Here is a 20,394-nt window from a genome sequence, read left to right as displayed (position 1 = left end):
GGGTGGGGGGACTCAGGCTGCAGCCTCCAGCCTGCCAGATGACCTTACAGGTTCTAGAGAGTTCACATAGGCAGACCATCTCTGAGGCCCCAGTGGGGGGTGGGGACAAAGCTGCCCCTGCCCTCCTGCTGGACGCCCTCCCCAGCAGCTCCTCACAGGCCTGCCTTCACCTCCACCTTTGCTCGCCGTTCCCCTGCCAGGGGCACTCTCTTATGGCCCATCCACTCACACCCTCCTCTGGACCGTCTTCCCTGACCTTCCTAGCACAGAAGGGGGTACCAAGTGCTGGAGCTGGGGTCTTCCTCAACCTGCTCTGCTGCTCAGCCTACTTGGGCCTCAGTTTACCCATCTGTAGCATAAGATCCTGGACTACCAGCCTTGCAAGACCAGGATGGTTTTCTGCAGATAGACGCACCCCTTTGAGGTATGCCTACCCTCTGGGTCCAGCTCAGAACTGTCCTTGTCTCTCTCTCCCCGCACAATCACTCTGGGCAAGCACGTTGGGTAAATCCACCCTCAGGGTCTAGTGGACAGCCCCAGGCAAGTGAATTAGGGGGCCTGTTATCCTAAGGGGGCTGGTCTCCTAGGAAGGTTTGCCCAATCCTCTTTGAGAAACAGCTCTCCATGGACATTCAGAACAGGATGGGGTTTGTGAACACAGAACTCAGCTGACCCCCTCCAACTTTCATAGTCCCAGTACAAGTGGCCCAGTGGACGTGGCTAGGGGGGCAGTTGGAGGGGCTTCCCAAAATAGGGGGTCAGGGGCAGGGTCAGGCCTGAGAAGGGTCACAGGATCCCACAGGCTGCAGACCAGTTGCTGGGGAGATGGAGGTGGGGTCTGGAATAGGGTCTATGTTCATTACATGGTTAGTCCCCCATGCCGTCACTGAACCCCAGCTCTGCCAATTATTCTCTGTGCCTCAGTTGCCTCATCTGTGAAATGGGGACAGCTGGGACTTGTGAGGATTTGATGCAATGGACTGTCAGTGTGGAGGCTTGCTTCAACCCCACTGGTATCAACCACTATTCCTGTAGTAATCATCACCTCATCCAATGCTGGGTAGCAAGGAGGTGACCCATCTGGAGTGGGGGCCCAGGTGCAGTGTCTGCCTCCCCTGAGCACAGCACATTTAACTTAGAAGTTCATGGCTGTTCAGGCTAAGGGCCCTTGCAGTGTTTGCCAGTGTGGCCGGGCCGTCAGTCCTGTTTGCACAGTTCGTTTGCATGGCAAACACTGCGCACAGACGCAGGGAAGGTAAACGCTGGCCTCTGTTGCCACTAGGGTTTTGCATTCATGGAGAGAACCCTGAGCTTGGCATGCCAGCGATTATCCCTCTCCCTCCACAGTGAAATAAGGGGAAACTGAGGTGCAGAGAGGGGCCAGTGTCTGCTCAGGAGCACTCATCTGGACTAGGTCCAGAGATCACCGCCCCCCAGCTCTGGGAAAGCCCGGGTCTCCTTAGGAGTATGTCCCCAGTGTGCATGTGTCCTCAGTGCATGCATGTCCCTAATGTGTACCTGACTTCATCATATCTTTGGCGTGTACAAAGCCCTGAAGTCTTGGTCCTGCTTGTTTATTTATTTATGCTTATGATTTATTCTACGGAAGATTTAAGGGCACTTACAAGGATACATAAAATTCAAGATGAGCCTATAAATTGGAAGTAGGAGAAAAAGAAAAAAGAAAAACTAGGGGAGACAGTAAGAAGGCATCAGGAGGTGCTGACAGAGGTGAATAAGATGGCCCGGGCGGGGGTGTGCTCTCTCGTAGGCTTGCTTGCACATGCACCGTGGACAGCTCCAGCCTGGCTCTAGTGCCCACCACCTTATCAGTGCCTGACACCCGGGCCTTGTGATCAGCCTGCATCAAGGACTGCAGGAGGCGGAGCCTAGCCAGGCTCTCCTGGGACCCTGGTTCAGAGGCCGCTATTGGCCAGGCCATGCCCTTCCCTCCACCAGGCCAGCACCCATGCTGTTAGGATCCTCTCCAGTGGTGTGTCCAGCAGGGGATTTAGGGCCATGACCTTAAGATAGCCCCAGTGCTCTAGAGCCAGCAAAGTTCCACTGTTGAAAACATTTTGGATGGTCATAGACCGCCTTTTGAAGTGTGGACAGAGACACACAGAGTCTCACCCAGGCTTGCGGCTGCCAGGCATCCACTGACAGTGGACAGGCCCATCCGGTCTATGGTGCTTTTTCTGTGAGCCTAATTGTGAGTCATGAGCAGGATTTGCAAGTGGCTTCCTGGGTGCTGAATATGAATGCAATGAAGTCGCTATATGTGACCTTGTATGCAAGGTCAAGTTCATCCACCTGAACTGCATCTGTGCACTAGTATAGGGCAGGTCCCTGAGATGACCTTGTGACAAAAGGGGCCCTTGATACCATGGGAGGCCACAGCCACCTTCTGGGCTTACTGCTGTCTCTACCTTTATCCCCCATATCTGCCATGCCAAGATCTCATGTTTTCACAAGAGCAGCCAGCCCAAGGACCTCAGCAGCACCTTTCATTATGATCAGGACTGTCATTGGTGCTGTCATTATTTGGTGACATCTTCAGCAGCAAAGTGCAGACTTCCAGTCTATGAGGCCAGGAAAGTTGGTCCCTGCAGGACAGGATGGGGCAGGGAAGATGCTCAGGGCCCCATGAGAAGCCACCAGCACCCCACATTTGACCTTCCATCTTTGAGGAATGCCAGGACAACCTCATTGGGGTAACTCAGGGGTGTACAGACTGAGAGTTGCTCAGCACCTCCCAAGTGCCCTTGTCACAGGTCGTGGATGGGGGTAGATAAAGAAAAATCAGCCCTCCCTGCCCAGGAAGTCTGACTGGGGACTTTGGGACAAGGTTCCATTTCTGGCCACTCTAGAATCCCTAGGGGACCTGCTCCAGCCCCTGAAGAGGGTTTCCCACCTGGCCTATCAGTGATGAAAGGACCGGGTGAGGTGATGCAGACAAGAAGCAAATTTTGTCCTTTGTTCCCTGCCTCGGTTCCATCTCATCTGAGTATCTTCTGGGGCTGAATTTCTGCCAGCTCTGGGCTACAAGAATTAGACGAGAACTCCATAACTAATTGGAGCTGTGATGTGATTAGGAGTCCTCCCTGGCCCACTGAGGGTCCATGGGAGCCCTGCCCACCCTGGCTCCCAGAGTCCTTCGCTCATGAGTCCTGAGAGGCAGGTAGGGAGGGCCTGTTTTACAGATCAGAAGATAGAGGCGGAGAGGGTAGAGAGGTTGAAGAGGCCAGACGGCAAGGCAGTGACCAGACCTGGTCTGTCTACTCGAGCTGTCGTGGCAGGGAGGGGACCATTTTCCCTCTCTGAGGGCAGGGTCTCATCCAGCTTGAACTGATAGGTCAAGCTGGGCCAGGGCTGCTTGAGGCAGTGAACTGGGGTAAAGGGCAGACCAGACTTGTCCGGGGCACAGGAGAGCTGGGGGGCACCTGGGAACTGGAACCGAGTGCTGGGGTCTGAGATGCCCAGGGCCACAGGCACCTCCACTCACTGCCTCACGGTCTGCAGCCAGGTGCTCGACTTCCCAGAGCCTTGTCGCTTCAGCTGCAGAGTGCGGATAATAACCGTACCTGCCCCATAGGATTGTTATGACAACTCAGTGGGTCACGTGCTGAGCCCTGTCTGGCCACACGGAGGGCCCTGTCATCACTATCATCCTGTGATTGAGAGGCTGAGGAGTCCTGAAGGAAGAAAGGCGGGACCGCCTGGGTGGGGAGGCAGCGGGAGAGAGCAGAGCCAGAGTGGGTGGCAAGGGGGCCCAGACGCCGACACAAACAATCTGCTTCCCATAAACATGGGCGCCCACACCAGCCGGCCGCCACCCGGAGACTTCTGCGAGTTGGGAAAGTGCGGGTATGTTTACTCGCACTCCCCCGTGCCAGCTGGTATGCTGGGCACAGCTTCCCTCCCAGCTGCCTCCACAGCCGGCAGCTCCCAGCTCAGGGAGGGGGAGTAAGCAGGGGCCCCTGGATCCTGCCTGCAGTTTGGTTCACCCCAGGCTCAAATCCCCGACCCTGATTCTCTCCCAGGACAAATCGAGAGGACATGGGCCCCTGAGAGTCTCCATGGCTGGTGTCCACGTGGCTGTGCTGTTCCAGAGTTGTCTCCCCTGCTTTCCAAGGCCACCTGGAAGCTGGAACTGTCCAGGAACCCTTGTCTTGAGTTTAGGCAACACGTGTCCCTCCAGTGGGGTCCATGCTGCCCTTCCTCTATACCCCAGCTGCCTTCTCAGTAAGTGCTTCCCTTTGGGGCGTGGTCAGCACCCAGGTATCTCAGCACACCAGAACCGATAGGTGTACATTGCAGGCGGATACAGTTACATGGGCCTGGCACCCCACGGGCCCTGGGATGCGTGGGGCTCTTTGCCTCAGGTTCTCTGGTCTGTGATCACCTTGTCTGAGCACTGCTTGGCAGTGGCACCTGCAGGAGGTCATGCATCATCCCCATGAGGTCAGGGCAGATTCTGGTCTGTGAAGACGTCTCCATGGTTTTGTACCATCCACCCCACACCTGGCCTGAGTGTCTTGGATCAAAGAGTGGTGGGAGCTTGGCATCAGGGGCTCAGGGACGCTGTTCAGGGAGAGGGCTTCCTAGTCAGGCACTAAGCATCCTATGCTGGAGCTTTAACTTGTGACGTTGGAGACGTATCATGGGTGGCTTTGGCCCTGTAGCATTTGCCTTTGAGGTACACCAGAGTGTGCCCCATGCTGACATAGGCAGACAGGGACACTGCAGTGTACCCCTTCCTAGCCTCCATGGGCTGGGCCGTTTGGGATTGTCATCTCTGTAGTAGGGAGACCCGCCCCCAAATCAGATTTCTTTCTCATCCCCTCCCTGTCCCCAAAGCATCCCCTTGACCATGAAGGGAACCAGAACTTCGGGAAGATAAAATCACAGACCATGGATTTCACATAGGCATATAGCCATGGGAGTGCTATGGTCTAATGATGGCAGCCTGGAGTCCAGCCACTGTGCTGGCTGACAATAGGTGAATCCCTTCTCAGAATTTCTGACAGCTGAGCTTGTATACTCCCTGTGACAGGGAGCTCACTACTTATCTAGTCGTTGCTTCCAGGGTTTGGGATCTCTGAGTGTAAGAAAGTTCCTCCTGTTTCCCTGAGCTGGAATATTCCCCTCTGTTCACGGGAGCCATCAGGAACCTTGGAGAAAAGACCTCTCACTTTTGGAGCTGGGTGGACATCATATCCCTTTAGGACTGTTCCCTGAGATACAGGCCTTCACACTGGTGGCCTCATTCCAAGGCAGGCCTGCAGTAGGTGGAATAGTCAGGATTGCCACAGTTTTAAAGTCAGTTTGGAAATGCATATTTGTTTCAGAAAAGCAAAAGGCGACACCCAGGAACAGAACAGACCGAGCTCAGCACCCCTCTGTGGTGGGTGGGGGCAGGCCTCACAGAGGTAGGATCTGCACAGGGGTATGTGCAGGGAGGCTGGCACAGGCTGGCCCAGCTCGGCTGGGAGGATTTGGTTTATTGTTTTGTGTTGGGTTTTGTGTCTTTTGAAAAACAAGAGATTGAGCCTTTTTATGACATGGATTTTACAGCGTAACGAGGCAGCGTAATTTCCCATTCTCAGCGGCAAGTGCACTTTTTACACTAATTGCATAATTAGACATAATGTACTAATTGCGGTAATGGATGACAGTCAACTAAACTTTAACTTTAAAAACAGGGAGGCGTTGCTGGGGGTGGTGGTGGGGGCTTCATGTCCCTGTGAGTTTTGTGAAGGGAATCTTGCTGGCAAAGCTCCCAGGAGCTGCCTCGTGGGGCCAAGGGACCATGGAGCCACCCGGCCTCTCACCTCGTGGTCAGGCACATAGCTCTCCTCCCCAGAGGACCCCTCCTCTGCCACTTGAGTGTCTACCTCCCTTCGCCTCTGCCCACCACAAGCCCCTCTGCTCTTGCCACTGATCAGTCCATTAACGTTCCCTCTTCCCAGCCTTTGCACCTGGCATTACTCCAGCCTAGAGTCCCTTATCCCCTGTCCACCCACGTCTGGCAGACTCCTGCCCAACCTGTCAGACCCTGCTCACATGTCCTCTCTCCTGTGAAGCCGTCTCCCCCCAAGCAGGCCAGCCCCACTCCCAGGTGTCTCCTGCACGTCTCTCTCTGCTGCCACCTGTCTACCATTAGCAGTCTGAGGGGGCATCTGTCCCAGGAGGGCAGGAATGAGGACTGACCCATCTCTGCTGCCCCAGACTCAAGAAGGCCCCAGTGGGAGCCTGTTGCCTGAATGTGAAGTGCCCCAGTGGGACTGTCGGAAGTGAGGGTCGGGGGAAGATAGTGCTATTAATGGACTACCAACCCAGGAGGGCCACATCCTCGACCTGCTCCAGGAGGCCAGGCCAGGAGCCCTCCTCCCTGCCCCCACACTGCTGTGTGTCCTCTGTCATAGCCCATGCAGGGGTGGCTTGTAATGACCTGATTACTTGTCTGTGATCCTCTCTAGACAGAGTGTTCATCCCAGGCAAGCCCTACCTGATACGATGGGAAATTATTAACAGTGGGATAACCAATGTCACGATGTACAAACCCTGATGGTGACAGGATAGCATATATAGCTCACTAACCATGAGACCACCCCACCCTAGGATGGTGGCAGCATGGCACAGCCACGTGGGAACCTAACATGGCAGCTGGCAAATGTCAGCAGCTGATGAAGCATGTGACTGAGTGGCACATAGCACCCCCGCCTATGCCCCGATAGTGTGCTTTAAGGGCTCCAGGGGCCCCTTGCCCTTCCTTACTGTAAGTCCTGTAGCAGGAAGTTGAGGAAGTAGCCCCAGCCCTGCCTGAGGAGCTCTCAGCCACATACCCAGTCCAGTGCCTGCTGTGTCCCCAGAGCAGCCAGGTTGGGGTTTTTGTGCCCCCACTATGGGGCAGCCCCTCAGTCCCATCAGGAACTGGAATGCAGGGCTCAAGGCTGGTTGGAGAAGGGGAGAGCCCTAGGGGGTGCAGCCTGTCCTGGATCTGGGCTAGGTGCTCTCGGTGGGAGGTGTCCAGGTGCCTGGCTACCCGATCAGTCCTCCGGCCCTCAAGGGGATTAGCAGAGGGTATGTCAGTACCCTCTACTTTCCTCAGAAAGGCAGGAGGCAGGGTAAGCAGCCTAGGAGTCAGAGGGTGAGATGGGGCCCAGACTTGGCTCTGTCCTGACTATCTAGGGTCCTTGAACTGGTCACTGTCAGTCCTGCACTCCCCTGCTTCCTTGCTGGCCCAGCTCAGGCTCCCTGAGCCAGCATGAGCCCCCAGCCACCGCCCGAGGATGCCTGGCAGATCCCTGATGTGAGTGTAGCCCAACCTGCAGCTGCTCCCCACCTCCAACCACAGACGTTGTGGCCTCTCCAGGTTGTTCCCTCCCCAGTATGTGCTCATGTGGGCCAGGCCTGGGGAGGCCTAGTCCACCATCTCTAGCTCACTTGCTGCCCTCCCCTCTAGGGGCCTGGTGGCATGAGGGACTGTGCAGTTAAGACCCCACCTGGCTGCTCCTTGTGAGACCAAGGAGCAGACACCAGGAGATGCGGCAAGAGCGAGTACGGAGGGCAGCCAATCACCCAGGGGTCATATCTTGGGGCTCGGCTCCCCCTACCCTGCCTGTGCCCTGCCCCGCTCCCCCGCAGGCAGGCCAGGATGCTGGAGCACCTGGCTGAGCCCAGGCTGAGCCTGGGCCTTTGAGGAGACAGCCGGCAGCAGGGCCGAGCCTGCATCACATCTTTCTGATTTAATTTTCCAAAGATTAGGGCCTGTTCACCTTCACTGAGGAGGGAGCCTTGCGTGTGCCTGTTTTCACTCCAGGGTTGGGTGGTTGGTTAGTCACTCGGGCTGGTTCTGCCAGCCCTTCCTTTCTCCCCTCCAGAATGGCCCTCCTGCCGTCCAGGGGCCCCAGTCACCCAGCGTCAGCCCACATCCGCCCCAGGCCCCTTTCAGCCTATCAGCCCCCAGTTCATCCCTTATGTCTCCTTTTCAAAGGCCTCACCTTCAAATTTAAGAGTAAATGCAGGGAACAGAACTGCACAAAGACTGTGACCTGAAGCAAGGGCTTTGGATCAGACAGCCCCAGTTCTGCTGCATGGCTTAACCTCTCTGGCCCTCAGTGTCCTGTCAGCCAAATGGAGATGATCAGAAGGGACCCTCCCCAGGGGTCGTCGGAGATTTGTGAGGTCAAATGTGTAAAGCACTTGCCCCAAGGTGGCCAGAACCAACACTCAACAGCACACAAGGGCTGTTCCTGTGGCCTCCTTGATCCCTCCTCCCTCATTTTCCCTCCTCTCTTTTTCCTTCCTCCCTCCCCTTTCCTCTGCCCTCCCACCTTCCCCCTTGCCCTGGGCAGGTTGGGTGCTGGCAAAGGTCTGGGTCCTACTGCTGCTGGCTTTCTGGGACTTTGCAGAATGCCCTCTCATTGGGGCCTGTGCAGGTCACTTGTCCTGAGACCATTAGTCTCCTGTGGTGGCCATCTTTGTGTTCCAGGCACATTGGGGCTGGTGGATCAACCCCTTTTCCCAGTGAGGACTGTCAGGAGCTGTGGGACAAGGCTGGCTCCCTTCGCTTCTGCCAGCATCCAGGCTTCCTGTCCAAGGTCGCCATTCCAGCAGGGGTCCCCCGGGCACACCTCCCATTCGTGTGGTGCTGCTGGGGGAAGCAGGAGCTGGGCTTAGGACCCCAGAGGAGGCTTCAGCCCCCACAGGCACTGTGAGTACATAGGCTGAGGCTGGCTGGATGCCCCTTGACAAAAGTGCTGCTACAGCAAGAGAAGGCTGGGGGTGGAGCTAGCCCTGGGGGAGGGGAGTGGACAGACAGGTTGCCATAACTAGGGGGGTGGGTGGGAGTTCCCGCAAGGGAGGAGGGCACTCCAGGTGAGCAGTGGCCACAGGTACATGGTACAGAGTGAGGGGAGCCAGGGACTCCCGGAAAGGAGGGACTCCAAATAGCCCCCTGAATTGTGCCTCCAAGCCTCAGCCACCCCTGCTCTGCCACAGCACCTGCACATGCCCACCTGGCTCCAGTCTGCTGCCCTGTCCCACCATCATCCTGGCACCCCTCTGTGGGCTGCAGCCATTGCCTTTCCCTCCCCTCACGGCTGGTGTGGAGCTACAACACCCTGGGGCCTGCTGGGCCTGTCACATTCCTTAGTCCAACTGCCTGGGCATAGGTGGGGCTGCGCGGGCTGCACTGCTGTGGGAGCCGTTGGCTTTTTCCAATTAACTCTCTGGGCCAAGGACACCAGCAGGTATGTGTCCTGCTGTGGTTGTTGAAGTCCTGCACCCGGTGCACCCTGGCCTTTCTGTGACTTCCCAGCTTGCCCCAGGGGCCAGGGCTAGAGGTTGGGACTCAAGGGCAGGGCTAGGTTCTGTGCTCTGGAGTTGCCCTGAGCTCTCCTGGGTTCCCGGCTGGGTGGCCTGCAAGTGGAAAGCACCTCCCTGGACCACATCAATGTAGAGAGGACCTGTCTCCCAGGATGGGACCATCTGCTGGGCTGTGTTATTTGGATCTCCCTGGGCCTCAGGCCTCCTCTTTAGGCCTCAGCTCAGGGCCTGCCCCAGGAGGCAGGCAACTGGAGCAAATCCAGGGGAATGTAGAGGAGAGGGTAAGGCACCAGGGGCCTGCCGTTCAGGGACTGTTGCACCTTGGGGACTCATTTGGGATTGGGGAACAGGCTTGGCTGGCAGTTTGACCAGCCCCTGCACTTCTGGGATTCTGCCCTCATCTCACCAGAAACCCCTTCCAGCCCATTCCCTGCCCTCGCTCTAGAGAGGATTTAGATAGACAGGGAAAGGCAGAGGGGATACCAACATAGCATGAGCCAAGCTATGGCGGTGGGAATCAGCGTGGGCTGGGGACCCAGAGGTCTGCAAGCACTTGACAGTCAGTGGGCTGGAAAGACCCCAAATGCTGGCACTAAGGGCCAGCAGAAGGGGCCCTAGTGGGTCCTTGGATAGAAGTGGAAGAAAGCCTGGTAGTTGCATTACCGGTCTCCAAGGGCTCACACAGCTGCAGGTAGAAGTGGAGGAATCAGACCTAGTTCCCGCTGGCCCCAGAGCTCTGCTCTTGGACATGGACTTGGACATACATGTTTGCCAAGTGTCCCCTGCACACACACATGGTGCTTGGGGAGAGATAGAAGGAAGCTGGCCATGGCTGTGCCCTATCAGTGCTGTCCCAGTCTCTAGGCTCCCCTGTTATCACCTCCAGGGCTGAGACTGAGGTGTCAGAGACAAGGACAGGGTGGCTAGAGGAGGGACTTCCCAGGCAGGCCTGGGAGGAGAGGGTAAGCTGGAGGTGGGCAGACCCCAGGAGACAGAGGCTACCTGCTCAGGAATGGAGCCTGATGGCTTTGGACAGTGTGAAGTGTGTGAATTGTGCAGATCTAGCAGGGAGGGGACTATGATTCCTTCTGCAGAATTCTGTGATCCTAAACAATAGCAGTAGCAACAATTGTACAGGCTCCTCGAGCATGAGTTTTGTTGTCCTTGGTCAGACTGTGAACTGGGGACCGCTGTTCTCTCATTTAATAGATGGGACACTGAGATTCAGAGATGGGTGATTTTTGGCAGAGTCCTAGCTTCTAAGCCGTCGTGTCCCCTCTTGGGGCCCTGGGGTGTGGCCCTGCCACCTGAAGACCCATTCCTACACCCCTGAGCCCCAGCCCAGTCACCATGCCAGGCTGCAAGGGGCACCCTGGACCCAAGGTGGAATGACTCTTGGACTTCTCCAGGAGAACCGCGTGGTCCAGCCTTGGATCCTGAGGCTCCACGGCTGTGGGCAGCCCAGACTCTGGCAGCACCTGGGAATGACCTTGACAGGAGAGTCTGAGGTATGGGAACTTCATCCCTGGCCAGGGGAAGCCAGGCAGCTGCGCCCCCTGCCGGTGCAAGTGGGTCGGGTGCCACTCTGCAGAGGTTTCAGCCAGCATGGCTGAGGCTGTGGCCACAGCACATGGGGACGGTGGGCCAAGGCCTGGGAAAGGGTATGTTTTTAATGTCCTCAAACCTGGGAAGAATGGGTGAAGATTTTGGGGGACCTGGTTTTGCCACTCAGTCATGTGGCCATGACCTGTTCTCTCCTGCTTCTGAGCCTCAGTTTCCCCAACAATAAGGCACCAGGCTCCAGGCTCCCTGCATTTTCCCAGTGACCCCCAGGGTCCGACCCCTCTTCACCCTCTGTTTCCATCACTGCCTTCCATCTGAGGACCTCTGTCCTGAGGCAGGGCCCCTGGGGCTGGGGGCCCAGGGAACAGCCTGGCCTGGTGCCCATTTGGGGCCACCATCCTTCCTGACCATGCGGCCAGGCCTCCAGTCTCGCCCCCTAATTGCCACCGCTCTGCAGGAAGGAGAACTTCACCACAAATTATTTTGTTCTAAAAGAAGGACAAAAAGAAAAGAGAAGCCGGGAGGGACGGGGGGGTGGCAGGAGGAGGAGAAGATTGCCTGAGCCGGCTTTGTGTGGTGCTTTAACCCTTGGGCTGCCAGGTGCTGGCAGTACCCGGCCCCCACTCTTCCCCTGTCAGATGACAGAGGCCTTATCTCCCCACTGTCTTGCTGTCACTCCACCGACCTTATCTCTCCCTGCCTGTCTGTCTGTCATCAGCTGCCTCTCCCACCTCCTTATCTCCCCTCATCACCTCCTCTCTGTTGCTACACATCCTTCCACTTCTGCTAAGCCCAGTGGCACGGCTCAGTCGTGGCAGCCTATTCTGTGACCTCTGGTGGCAAAGGAGCCTGTGCTTGGGGCACAGACCTCCTGGGCTCACCTGAATGGGCACACAGACCCAGTCAGGCTTGGAGACACACACAGGGGTGTGTGATACATTCTTGTGCGCGCGCGCACACACACACAACCAAGACCCCAGCCATGAACAAAGGCACTTGCAGAAATCTGCTCCTAAGACTCACATACGAGTGCCCAGGCTGCGTCTAGAGGCCCTAACCCCACCCCATCCCCGACACGCCAGCACGTGCACACAGATGGATGTGATGAGCCGTAACAGACACACACATGCTGTCAGATCTGTGCTGTCACATGTGCACGCACACACAGAGATGGGCAGATTCATTCCCCTTAGCTGCCCCTTTTTCCCTGGTCCCCACTCCCCATATTCTGTGCCCTGAATGACAAAGGAGCCCCTAGGAGTACCCAGAGCTCCCACTATAGTTTCTGCAAATGTCCTGGGGCAGCACCACAAAAAGGGATATGGGTGCCTGAGCCCACATGGAGACGGCTGTGTGTGTGTATGCATGAGAGCATCTTTGTGTTGGGATGTGGGTGCATGGTGTATGCTTATTGGCTCCATCTCCTGACTACACCCTGCTGACACCCTGCCTCCTGCCTCCTGTCCAGCCCACCCTCCTCCCATTGCTGTTCTGAGCTAGTCAGGGGGTGCTGTTCATGGCCCCTGAAAGGGGGACCCTGAGGCCCAGAGAAGGCAGTGGCAACCCCTTCACACCAACTACAACCACCAGCCACCAACCAGCCCAAACTGGACCCTCATCCCAGGTGCAAGCTGTGGAGCCCCTCTGAGTCCATGAGGGCACTGGGCCTCCATGCTCTCTCTGTGGCCAAAGCCAGGGTCAGGTGGGGGTGAGGACCATGCTGAGGTGAGCTGTGCAGAGAGGGTATGCAGGGTCCATGGCATGGGAATGTGGGACTACCTGGCCTTACGCCTGGCCTCTGCTTCCTTCCAGATCTACAAGGACAACCGGAACCTGTTTGAGGTACAGGAGAATGAGCCTCAGAAGTTGGTGGAGAAGGTGGCAGGGGACATCGAGAGTCTTCTGGACAGGAAGGTGCAGGCCTTGAAGGTAGGCATGCGTGGCAGGGAGCATTGAAGAAGGGCCAGAATGAGTGGTCCTGCATGGTAAAGGCTGTGTCCCAGCCCTTCATCATCACGTGACCCTCCTGAGTTCAAGCTGGGTCATCATCCACAGGGCTGTGCCCACGCAGACTGTGGGCAGCTGTGGCAGGGGCAGGGTATATTATCTGGGGTAATGACAGATCCATGACAGATGACTTGGAGTCTTGGGGACCCTGCATGGGCCTGAGGGTGGGACCCAGGCAGGCCTGAGGTCTTCTCACTCCTATGGGTCCCCAGGTCTGTCTGTGGGTGGTATCCTGAGCAAGCACCCGGCCAGGATAGTGACCTATCGATGGTGGAGTCTCTGCCCCCGAGATGGGCTGTAGGCTCTGGCAGGGAGGTAGTGTAAAGGGGCCCTGGAAGCCCCTCAGAGAAGACCATGGTCATAGAAGGCTGGAGGCTTCCCTGCCCATGACTTTGAATGTTCCTCTGCTCCCCTCTGGGCCTCAGTCTCCCCACCCATATGCAGAGAGATGTGCCTGTCAGCTCCAAGGCACTGTGGTTCTATGGGGTGACAGGACCTGCTAAGCTGCCCTGACAAAGCAGGCAGACCCTTGGTGCTCAGCCTATCTCAGGGAGGGCAGGCGGGGAGGGGCTTCTAGGGCTACAGAGTGCCCCGGGCAGGTCGTGCGTGAATGAGTGAGAGGCATCCAAGCTGCCGGACAATCGGAGGCACAGCTGCAGCAGCCCCAGCCTGTGTCAGACATAGATGAGTCCAGTGAAAAGGAACAAAGACATGAGACATGCTACAACATGGATGAACCCAAAAGCATTATGCTAAGTGGAAGAAGCCAGTTTCAAAAGACCACATATTGCGTGATCCCATTTCTATGAAATGTCCAGATAGGCAATCCATAGAAATGGAAAGTAGATGAGTGGTTGCCTGTGGCTGGAAGGGAAGGGGTAGGGAGGGCCTGCTGATGGCTACAGGGTTTCTTTTTGGGGTGATGAAAATATTCTAAAATTAGATTGTGGTGATGGTCATACAACTCTGAATATACTTAAAATGACTGAATTGTATACTTTATTTGGGTGAATTTGCTGGTGTATGAATTATATCTCAATAAAGTAGTTTAAAAAAATAAGTAAGTCCACACCAGCTATGCCCAGACTAAGGCCAGGGTCCTGGCAGTTAAATCAGGGTGGCCATCCCAGCCCAGACCCCACCATATCCAGGGCCCAGAAGAGAACTAGAGTCCCCTTCTCCAGGAGCTCGGCCCTGGTGTCCCCCATAGGTTCCCGTGCCTGCCCCTGTGTGACCTGGGGTCATGGAATAGGGGGAGGCTGCATCCTGGGGCTAGGGACCCAGAGAAGATGGACTCTGAGGGCCTCCCACCCAGTGTGGACCCAGAGGACCCAGAACAGGGCCCAGCTCAGCCTTGCCTGACCTTCAGGCTCTCCTGGTCATAGATGTGGGGAGACGGCTGGGGGAATGAGCCGTCACGGGGAAGAGGCAGAGCCAAGCCTCCAGTGGGGACAGCAGCCCCAGTTCCGTGTGCCCTGCCCAGCCAGCACATTGCACCCCACCTTCCTGTCTTTCCAGGATCTGGGCCTGTCCTGGACACCTACCCCTCTTTTTTCTAGTTCTCGGTCTCTTTGGCTCCTCCCCCTCATTCCGGACCCCTCGTTTGTACACTATTTCTTAGCTTTGCTGCCCCTGCCCAGCTTACAAAATGTGGGCTGCCCAGCCCTGAACTTGTATCGGAACTGTCTGATAAATGTGGGAAAGGGCACCCTTCAGGCCTTTGGGCCTGCTACTCCCCCAGGCCTCAGCACTGGCCGCTGCAGCAGCGGGTGCTGAGTGGTGGCAGTAACAGACACCGGCCCGCCCTCCACACTTGGAGCCCAGGGCCCAGCCCCCTTGGGAACCACAGGGCTGGAGTCTCTCCCCAAGTCCCTTCCCTATAAATTATTTTCAATGGAAGAATGATGGGGAAAAGGCACACACCGTGTGCTGGGTCTCTTACATGTCACTCTCACAGCAACCCCCTGAAGGAGGACCTGCTACCCCCCTGTCACAGAGGGAGACACTGAGACTCAGAGGTGCCATGCATCAGGCCAGGGAGGCAGAGCCAGGACTTGAACCCAAGTCTCTCTGACCCTGCAGCCCCTTGACTCGCACATTATTCCCGAGGCCAGTGAACTCCTCGTGCTGCAGCAGCCCCTGGCTCCGGGCCGAGAGGTGCTCCTGCCATATCCCCAGAGGAGGGGGAGGACCACTCTTCCCCCTCCTTGGTCCTAGTTGTTCAAGATGCGGTTTGGTCTTAATTATGTTTTTAATTTGTTTTTAATCAACTTCTGGTCCCTTTCTCCTCTTCCACATCTTTTTGTAGCCTGAGCACATATGGAGGGAGGGGTGTTGAGGGCCTGGACCCCCTGCCCCCAACTCCATTGTTCCTCTCTTCCTGGACCCCATCCAGTAATCCAATTTAAATCCCTTGCTCTGGTCTGGAATTTTAATTTGGAGCTTGCAAAGAGGGAGCTGAGCAACACAGGACGGAAGTTCATTGTCTCATCTAATCAGGGACAATCAGATGTTTGTAACGAGTTTCTCCAAGCTGCAAATGGTGGTTTCTGGGGCCAAGAGTCAGGCAGCAGCAGGCCAGATCAGGGGCTTTGCAACACAGGCAACCAGCATCCTCAAGTCCAGGAAACAAGCTGGGCCCTCAGCCTCAGAGACATGGAAGGGAACCTGTCTTGGAACTTCAACTACCCGGGGAGGTGGGGCCTCTGAACCAGGGCCTGCTCTCTTAGGGTCTTGAGCCCCAGGAGGGGTAGGGAAGTGCCTACGTTCTTATAGCACACTGAGGGCAGAGTTGAATGCAAATCAGTTGCACTCTCTTGTCCTCCTGCCTATTCACCAGCATTTGCCAATGGCCTGTGTGCCAGGCCCTGCTCCTGCCCTCACGGAACTCTCACTCCAGTCCTATCCCAGGCCTTAGTTTCTCCCTCTGTAAAATAGGGACATTAGCACCCCTCCTGCCTGGTACCCCTGGTTTTATAACTCCAGGGGCCATCATTTATAAAGGCCACAATGTGGACAATGTCCTTGAAGGTTGTGCCACCGGCAGCACCATCCCTGGCACCCGGGCTGTGTGGCTCGGAGGAGAGGCCATGGGAGGAGGCACTGCCCTGGATGAGGTGAGGGGTGGTGACCCCAGTGGCAGAAATTCCAGCCTTCTCCCAGGGACAAGGCCACAGGAGGTGGCTCAGTGGGCTTGGCTCCTGGAGGGTGGGAAGTCCAGGGCTAGGGCAGCCAGGCCAGAGAAGGTTCTCGAAGGACATCAGTGTGGCGGCTGGAAGCCTGCTCTCAGGGAGGCCCTTTAGCCTCCTACCTCAAGCCAGAGGCAGTGAGAGCCCTGGCTGGGAGCCAGAACCTGGAGACCTGAGCCCTGGGCCTAGGTTCGGCCCCTCCCACTATGCCTGTGCCCCCCATGCTCCCCCTCAGGTCCCTCCCGTTGTCCCAAGGCTGAGACCTTTCCAGATGTTGAGCCTTCGCACCTTTGCCTGAATGCAGCATTTTAAAACTCTGGTTGCACATTGGAATCACCTAAGGAGCAATTCTAAAAATCTTAAAATCATGATTCCCAGCCCCCACATCAGATTCTCTAGGGGTGTGATGGGGCATCAGTATTTTTCAGTACCCCCCAGATGATTCTGTGTAGATTCAGAGCTCAGCACTTTGCCCCTAAAATGGTAGAAATGATTCCTTCCCACAATCACTGGCCTCTTTCTGAGTGCCCACCAAGTGCCAGACCTAAGATGAACCTGAACACTCTGTATTGCTCCAAATCCTCACCACAAGTCACTGGGTTACTTCTCTTGTCCCCGTTTTACATTTAAAGAAACTGAGCCTCAGAGAGGTTAAGCCACTTGCCCCGAGTCTCACAGCAAAATTAGACTTTGGATCTAGGCAGAGCCACAGACTGCCCCCCAACACTGCCTTCCTCTGTGCTACCATTAGTGGCATTTGCTGTCCACAGGGGGACTGGGCTGAGGGAAGAGCAGATGGGGCACTGGTCTCCCCTGGCTAGGGCTGGCTCTGGGATGACCTAGCGACCTTGTGCAAGTCCATTTCTTCCTTGCGCAGTGAAGACAAGGTACTGAGCACCCCTCCCACACCCCCATAAGACTCAGATGGATGGGTCGGGGGAGGTGCAGCTTTAGCCTTGGTTCTGGGGGCTCCAGTGGGCAGTGTTCCCACCACCAGTGGCCTCTTTGGGGAATAAGCATCATTAAAGAGTAAAATTAAAAACGCTTCTGCGCACAGCTGCCCTGCTTTTGCCACTAATGGCCACTTAACCCAATTAAACTGATGCATTGGTGGTGGTGTGGCCAGGTCTGTTCAGGAACTGTGTGCTCCAGGCTGGGTGTTCAGAGGCGCAGGAGGTATGAGCCAGGGGCCAGGGGCTGGGCGGGGGCAGCAGACCACTCCCTCTGTCAGGAGGGAGAACATTCCACCTAGCTCCCACTTACTCACTGCTTCCTTTCTACAGCTTTGTCTAAAGCAGGGTTTCTCGGCCTGAGCGCCATTGACATTGTGAGCTGGATAATTCTTTGTTGTGGGGGCTGCTCTGTGCACTGTGGGATGTTTAGCAGCACCCTTGCCCTCCACCCACTAGATGCCAGTAGTACACCACTCTTCCCAATTGTAACAACCAAAAGTGTTTCCAATATTGCCAAATGCTGCCTGGGGGCAAAGCTGCCCCAGTTGAGAACCACTGGTCCAATGGGACAGATCCTGGTTACCATTCAGTGAATAGAACTCCCACAAGCAGGGAGACATTGGGGACCTCAGAGAGGTGCAGACAAAATGAGGCAGCTCCAGAAAGACAAAGATTCCTTCAGTCCAAAGGGGTAATCAGGAAGGCTGCTTGGAAGAGGCAGTGAGGATTTAGAGGGAAAGTTTGGCATCGAGGCAGCTGGAGGCCAGTTCAGCTGGGCCCACGGTGCATTCGTTGATGGGGGTTAGACAAACAGCTTGGCCCAGGAGGACCAGGCCATGAGTGTCACTTACTGCCAAGGCCCAGCCTGGAGTAGGACACAAGTTCCACAAACCCTTGAACATCTGTAGAACAGACACCAGGGATGTGACTCTGGGCTCTGGCTAGAGCTTAGCCTCCGGGGTCTAACTTCAGACTGAAATTCTAAGAGGCACAGAGATGGTGGACAGACAGGCAGGCGAGCCTGTGGTGTTGGTTGCCTCCGCCCACCCTTCTTTGGGCAATTAAAAGGTGTTTGTGTGGGGCTGGCAGTGGCTTCTGCCTCCCTCCATTATGAACATTAAGAGATCTTGACCCTTCCACTTTCCCTGCTCTTGAGAGGAGCCGCAGACACGTGGAGCCAATTAGGCGCACGCGTGGGCGCCAAGCGCTGGAGCAGCCTTTTCTCCCTGATTGCGGCGTTTACAGCTGATTATTCTCCCCTCACCCAAACAGTGTTGCTGCTTCCTGGCAAGGTGCCGCCCAGAGGAGCCAGCTGGGGGTCCCCAGGGATGGGGGGAGCATTAGCGAATGGGCATCCGTCCGTCCAGCGCCTATTATGCGGGAGCCCTTGGGGCCCTCTGCCTACATGGAGAGGCAGCCAGAGAGCTGGCGAGCAAGGAGTAAGGAAGGGGACTTGGGTGGCGATGAGCGCTCAGGAGAGACCAGGTAGCATGCAGTGGGAGAGAGCGGCCACTCAGGATGAGGGTCAGAGAGGGCTTCTTGGACGAGGGGCCCTGAATTGTGTGGAAGGGAAGGTAAACTGCTGTCCACTCTCCGCACACCCAAGGATGAATCAGCCTTAGCCCTGGGCAAAGACATGCTGCTCCCAATAGACATGAATGTGGGGACGGCCTCTCCTGCCTACATCCCTATCTGGTGACCAAGAATCTGGCGATCCCTGGAAGGCCTTTGGCTGTGCTCCAGGGCTGGGAGCTCGCCTCTTTGGGACTGTGAAGGGAGATGGTACAGGTAGGGCATGGCTGGGACATGGCCAAAGGGTCCCTCATCTTCACCCACCTGCCTGAGCTAGTGGTGGTGAGACAAGGGCCTGGCTTGGGCCTATCAGGCCTCAGGAAATGTCAGGTTGTTGATTTGGGGCTGAGCTTCTTTAGTCCCTGAGATTGCCCCTGTGGAGCAGACCCCTCTCCTGGGACCTGCTTCAAGTTGCAGTGGCCCCAACAGGCGTCGGAAGGGCTGTGGTCGTTCCTCAGTGTCTGATAGCGAAAGGAAAAGTCTAGTGGGGGTGGGGTGCAACATCCCTGAGGCCCACAGAGCCTGGTGGATCAGCCTCACACATACCCTGCCACTGATTCTCCCTGTGGCTGAAGGTCAGAGGATAGGGCTGAATGCAGACATGTGTCAGGCTGGGCAGCTGAACATCCTGTTTGCCCTGACTGGCATCACCCACCTCCTGTGGAGACACCTTGGCTGAGAGCCCCAGGACCAGGTCTCATTCCAAGAGCCTATCCTGCCTGATGGCCCTGCTCTTGATGCCAGGTGCATCCCCTGGGAGTGCCATTCAGTCTCCCTGTTGTTCACTTGCTCACTTAGTCATTCAGCAAACCTCTGCTGCCCCCAGCCTGGTCCTGGGCCAGGTGTGGTTCCAGGCTCTACTTGCTGTGGGGCAGAATTCCCATTTTACAGATGAGGAAACAGAGGCTCAGAGACCAGATGGCAGACCCAGCTACTGCCTGGCTAAGACAAGGTCATAGTTCCCCGTGCTTATGCTGGCTCCTGAGCCTGTGCACCGGCCCCTCCCAGAGCGCCCGGGGACTGGGAGGAAGCAGAGTGGTATGACAAAGAGGAGGCCCCATCAGAGAGGGAAAGGTGAGGGTAGAGCACAAGCAAGGGCCTACGGGCAGGACCTTGATGCGGGGTGCTGGGAGCAGCTGGAGAGGGTGGCTGGACCCAGTTGGAGAGGGTTCTGAATGCAAGCTGGCAGCTGTTGTCCTGAGTCCCCCCTTTTTTTTTTTGGCGGGGCTTGAGCAATCCTCCTGCCTCAGCCTCCCGCGTAGCTGGGACTATAGGCACTCACTACCATGCCCAGCTAATTTTTCTATTTTTAGTAGAGACAGGGTCTCACTCTTGCTCAGGCTGGTCTCGAAATCCTGAGCTCAAGCGATCCTCCTGCCTTGGCCTCCCAGAGTGCTAGGATTATGGGCATGAGCCACCGTGCCCGCCTCGAGTTCCCCTTTTAATACCCCTGCACCACACGTCCCACAGGAGAGGAAACCTAGGATGTAAGGTGGGAGTCAGCTGGGCGGAGAAAACATACCCCAAGCCGAGGAAGATGCACTGAACTCCACTCCCCAAAAGAGACCTGTGCTGAGGGAGGATCCTTCCTGATTGTGCCCACTTCTCTGGGGTTCCTGGCTGGCAAAGGGGGCAGATCCAAGGAGGCAGAGGAAAAGGGCCTGCAGGTGCCACAGGGACAAGCCAGTCTAATTTAGGATTAGAGAAGTGAGAAATTTAATTGAGTTTTAATAGCATCTGGCCCTTTGTTCTGAAATCCTATGTGCGAGGGCTGGGGG

General features: G+C 56.4%; 1 protein-coding gene across 3 annotated transcripts in view; it reads left to right on the top strand.

The window, feature by feature from the left end:
• The window catches only part of CACNA2D2 (calcium channel, voltage-dependent, alpha 2/delta subunit 2), a 137,948-nt gene that overhangs the window by 55,437 nt on the left and 62,117 nt on the right, over window positions 1-20,394 (top strand). For all 3 annotated transcript variants that reach the window (XM_012665825.1, XM_012665817.1, XM_012637654.1), the window contains exon 3: window positions 12,709-12,825. In XM_012665825.1, the coding sequence (XP_012521279.1) occupies window positions 12,709-12,825 (117 nt within the window). The remainder of the gene's footprint in view (window positions 1-12,708; window positions 12,826-20,394) is intronic.

This window comes from Propithecus coquereli, unplaced genomic scaffold (assembly GCF_000956105.1).
Source record: "Propithecus coquereli isolate 6110/MARCELLA unplaced genomic scaffold, Pcoq_1.0 Scaffold1, whole genome shotgun sequence".
Lineage (NCBI taxonomy): Eukaryota > Metazoa > Chordata > Mammalia > Primates > Indriidae > Propithecus > Propithecus coquereli.
This window is presented reverse-complemented; position numbering and strand designations above follow the sequence as displayed.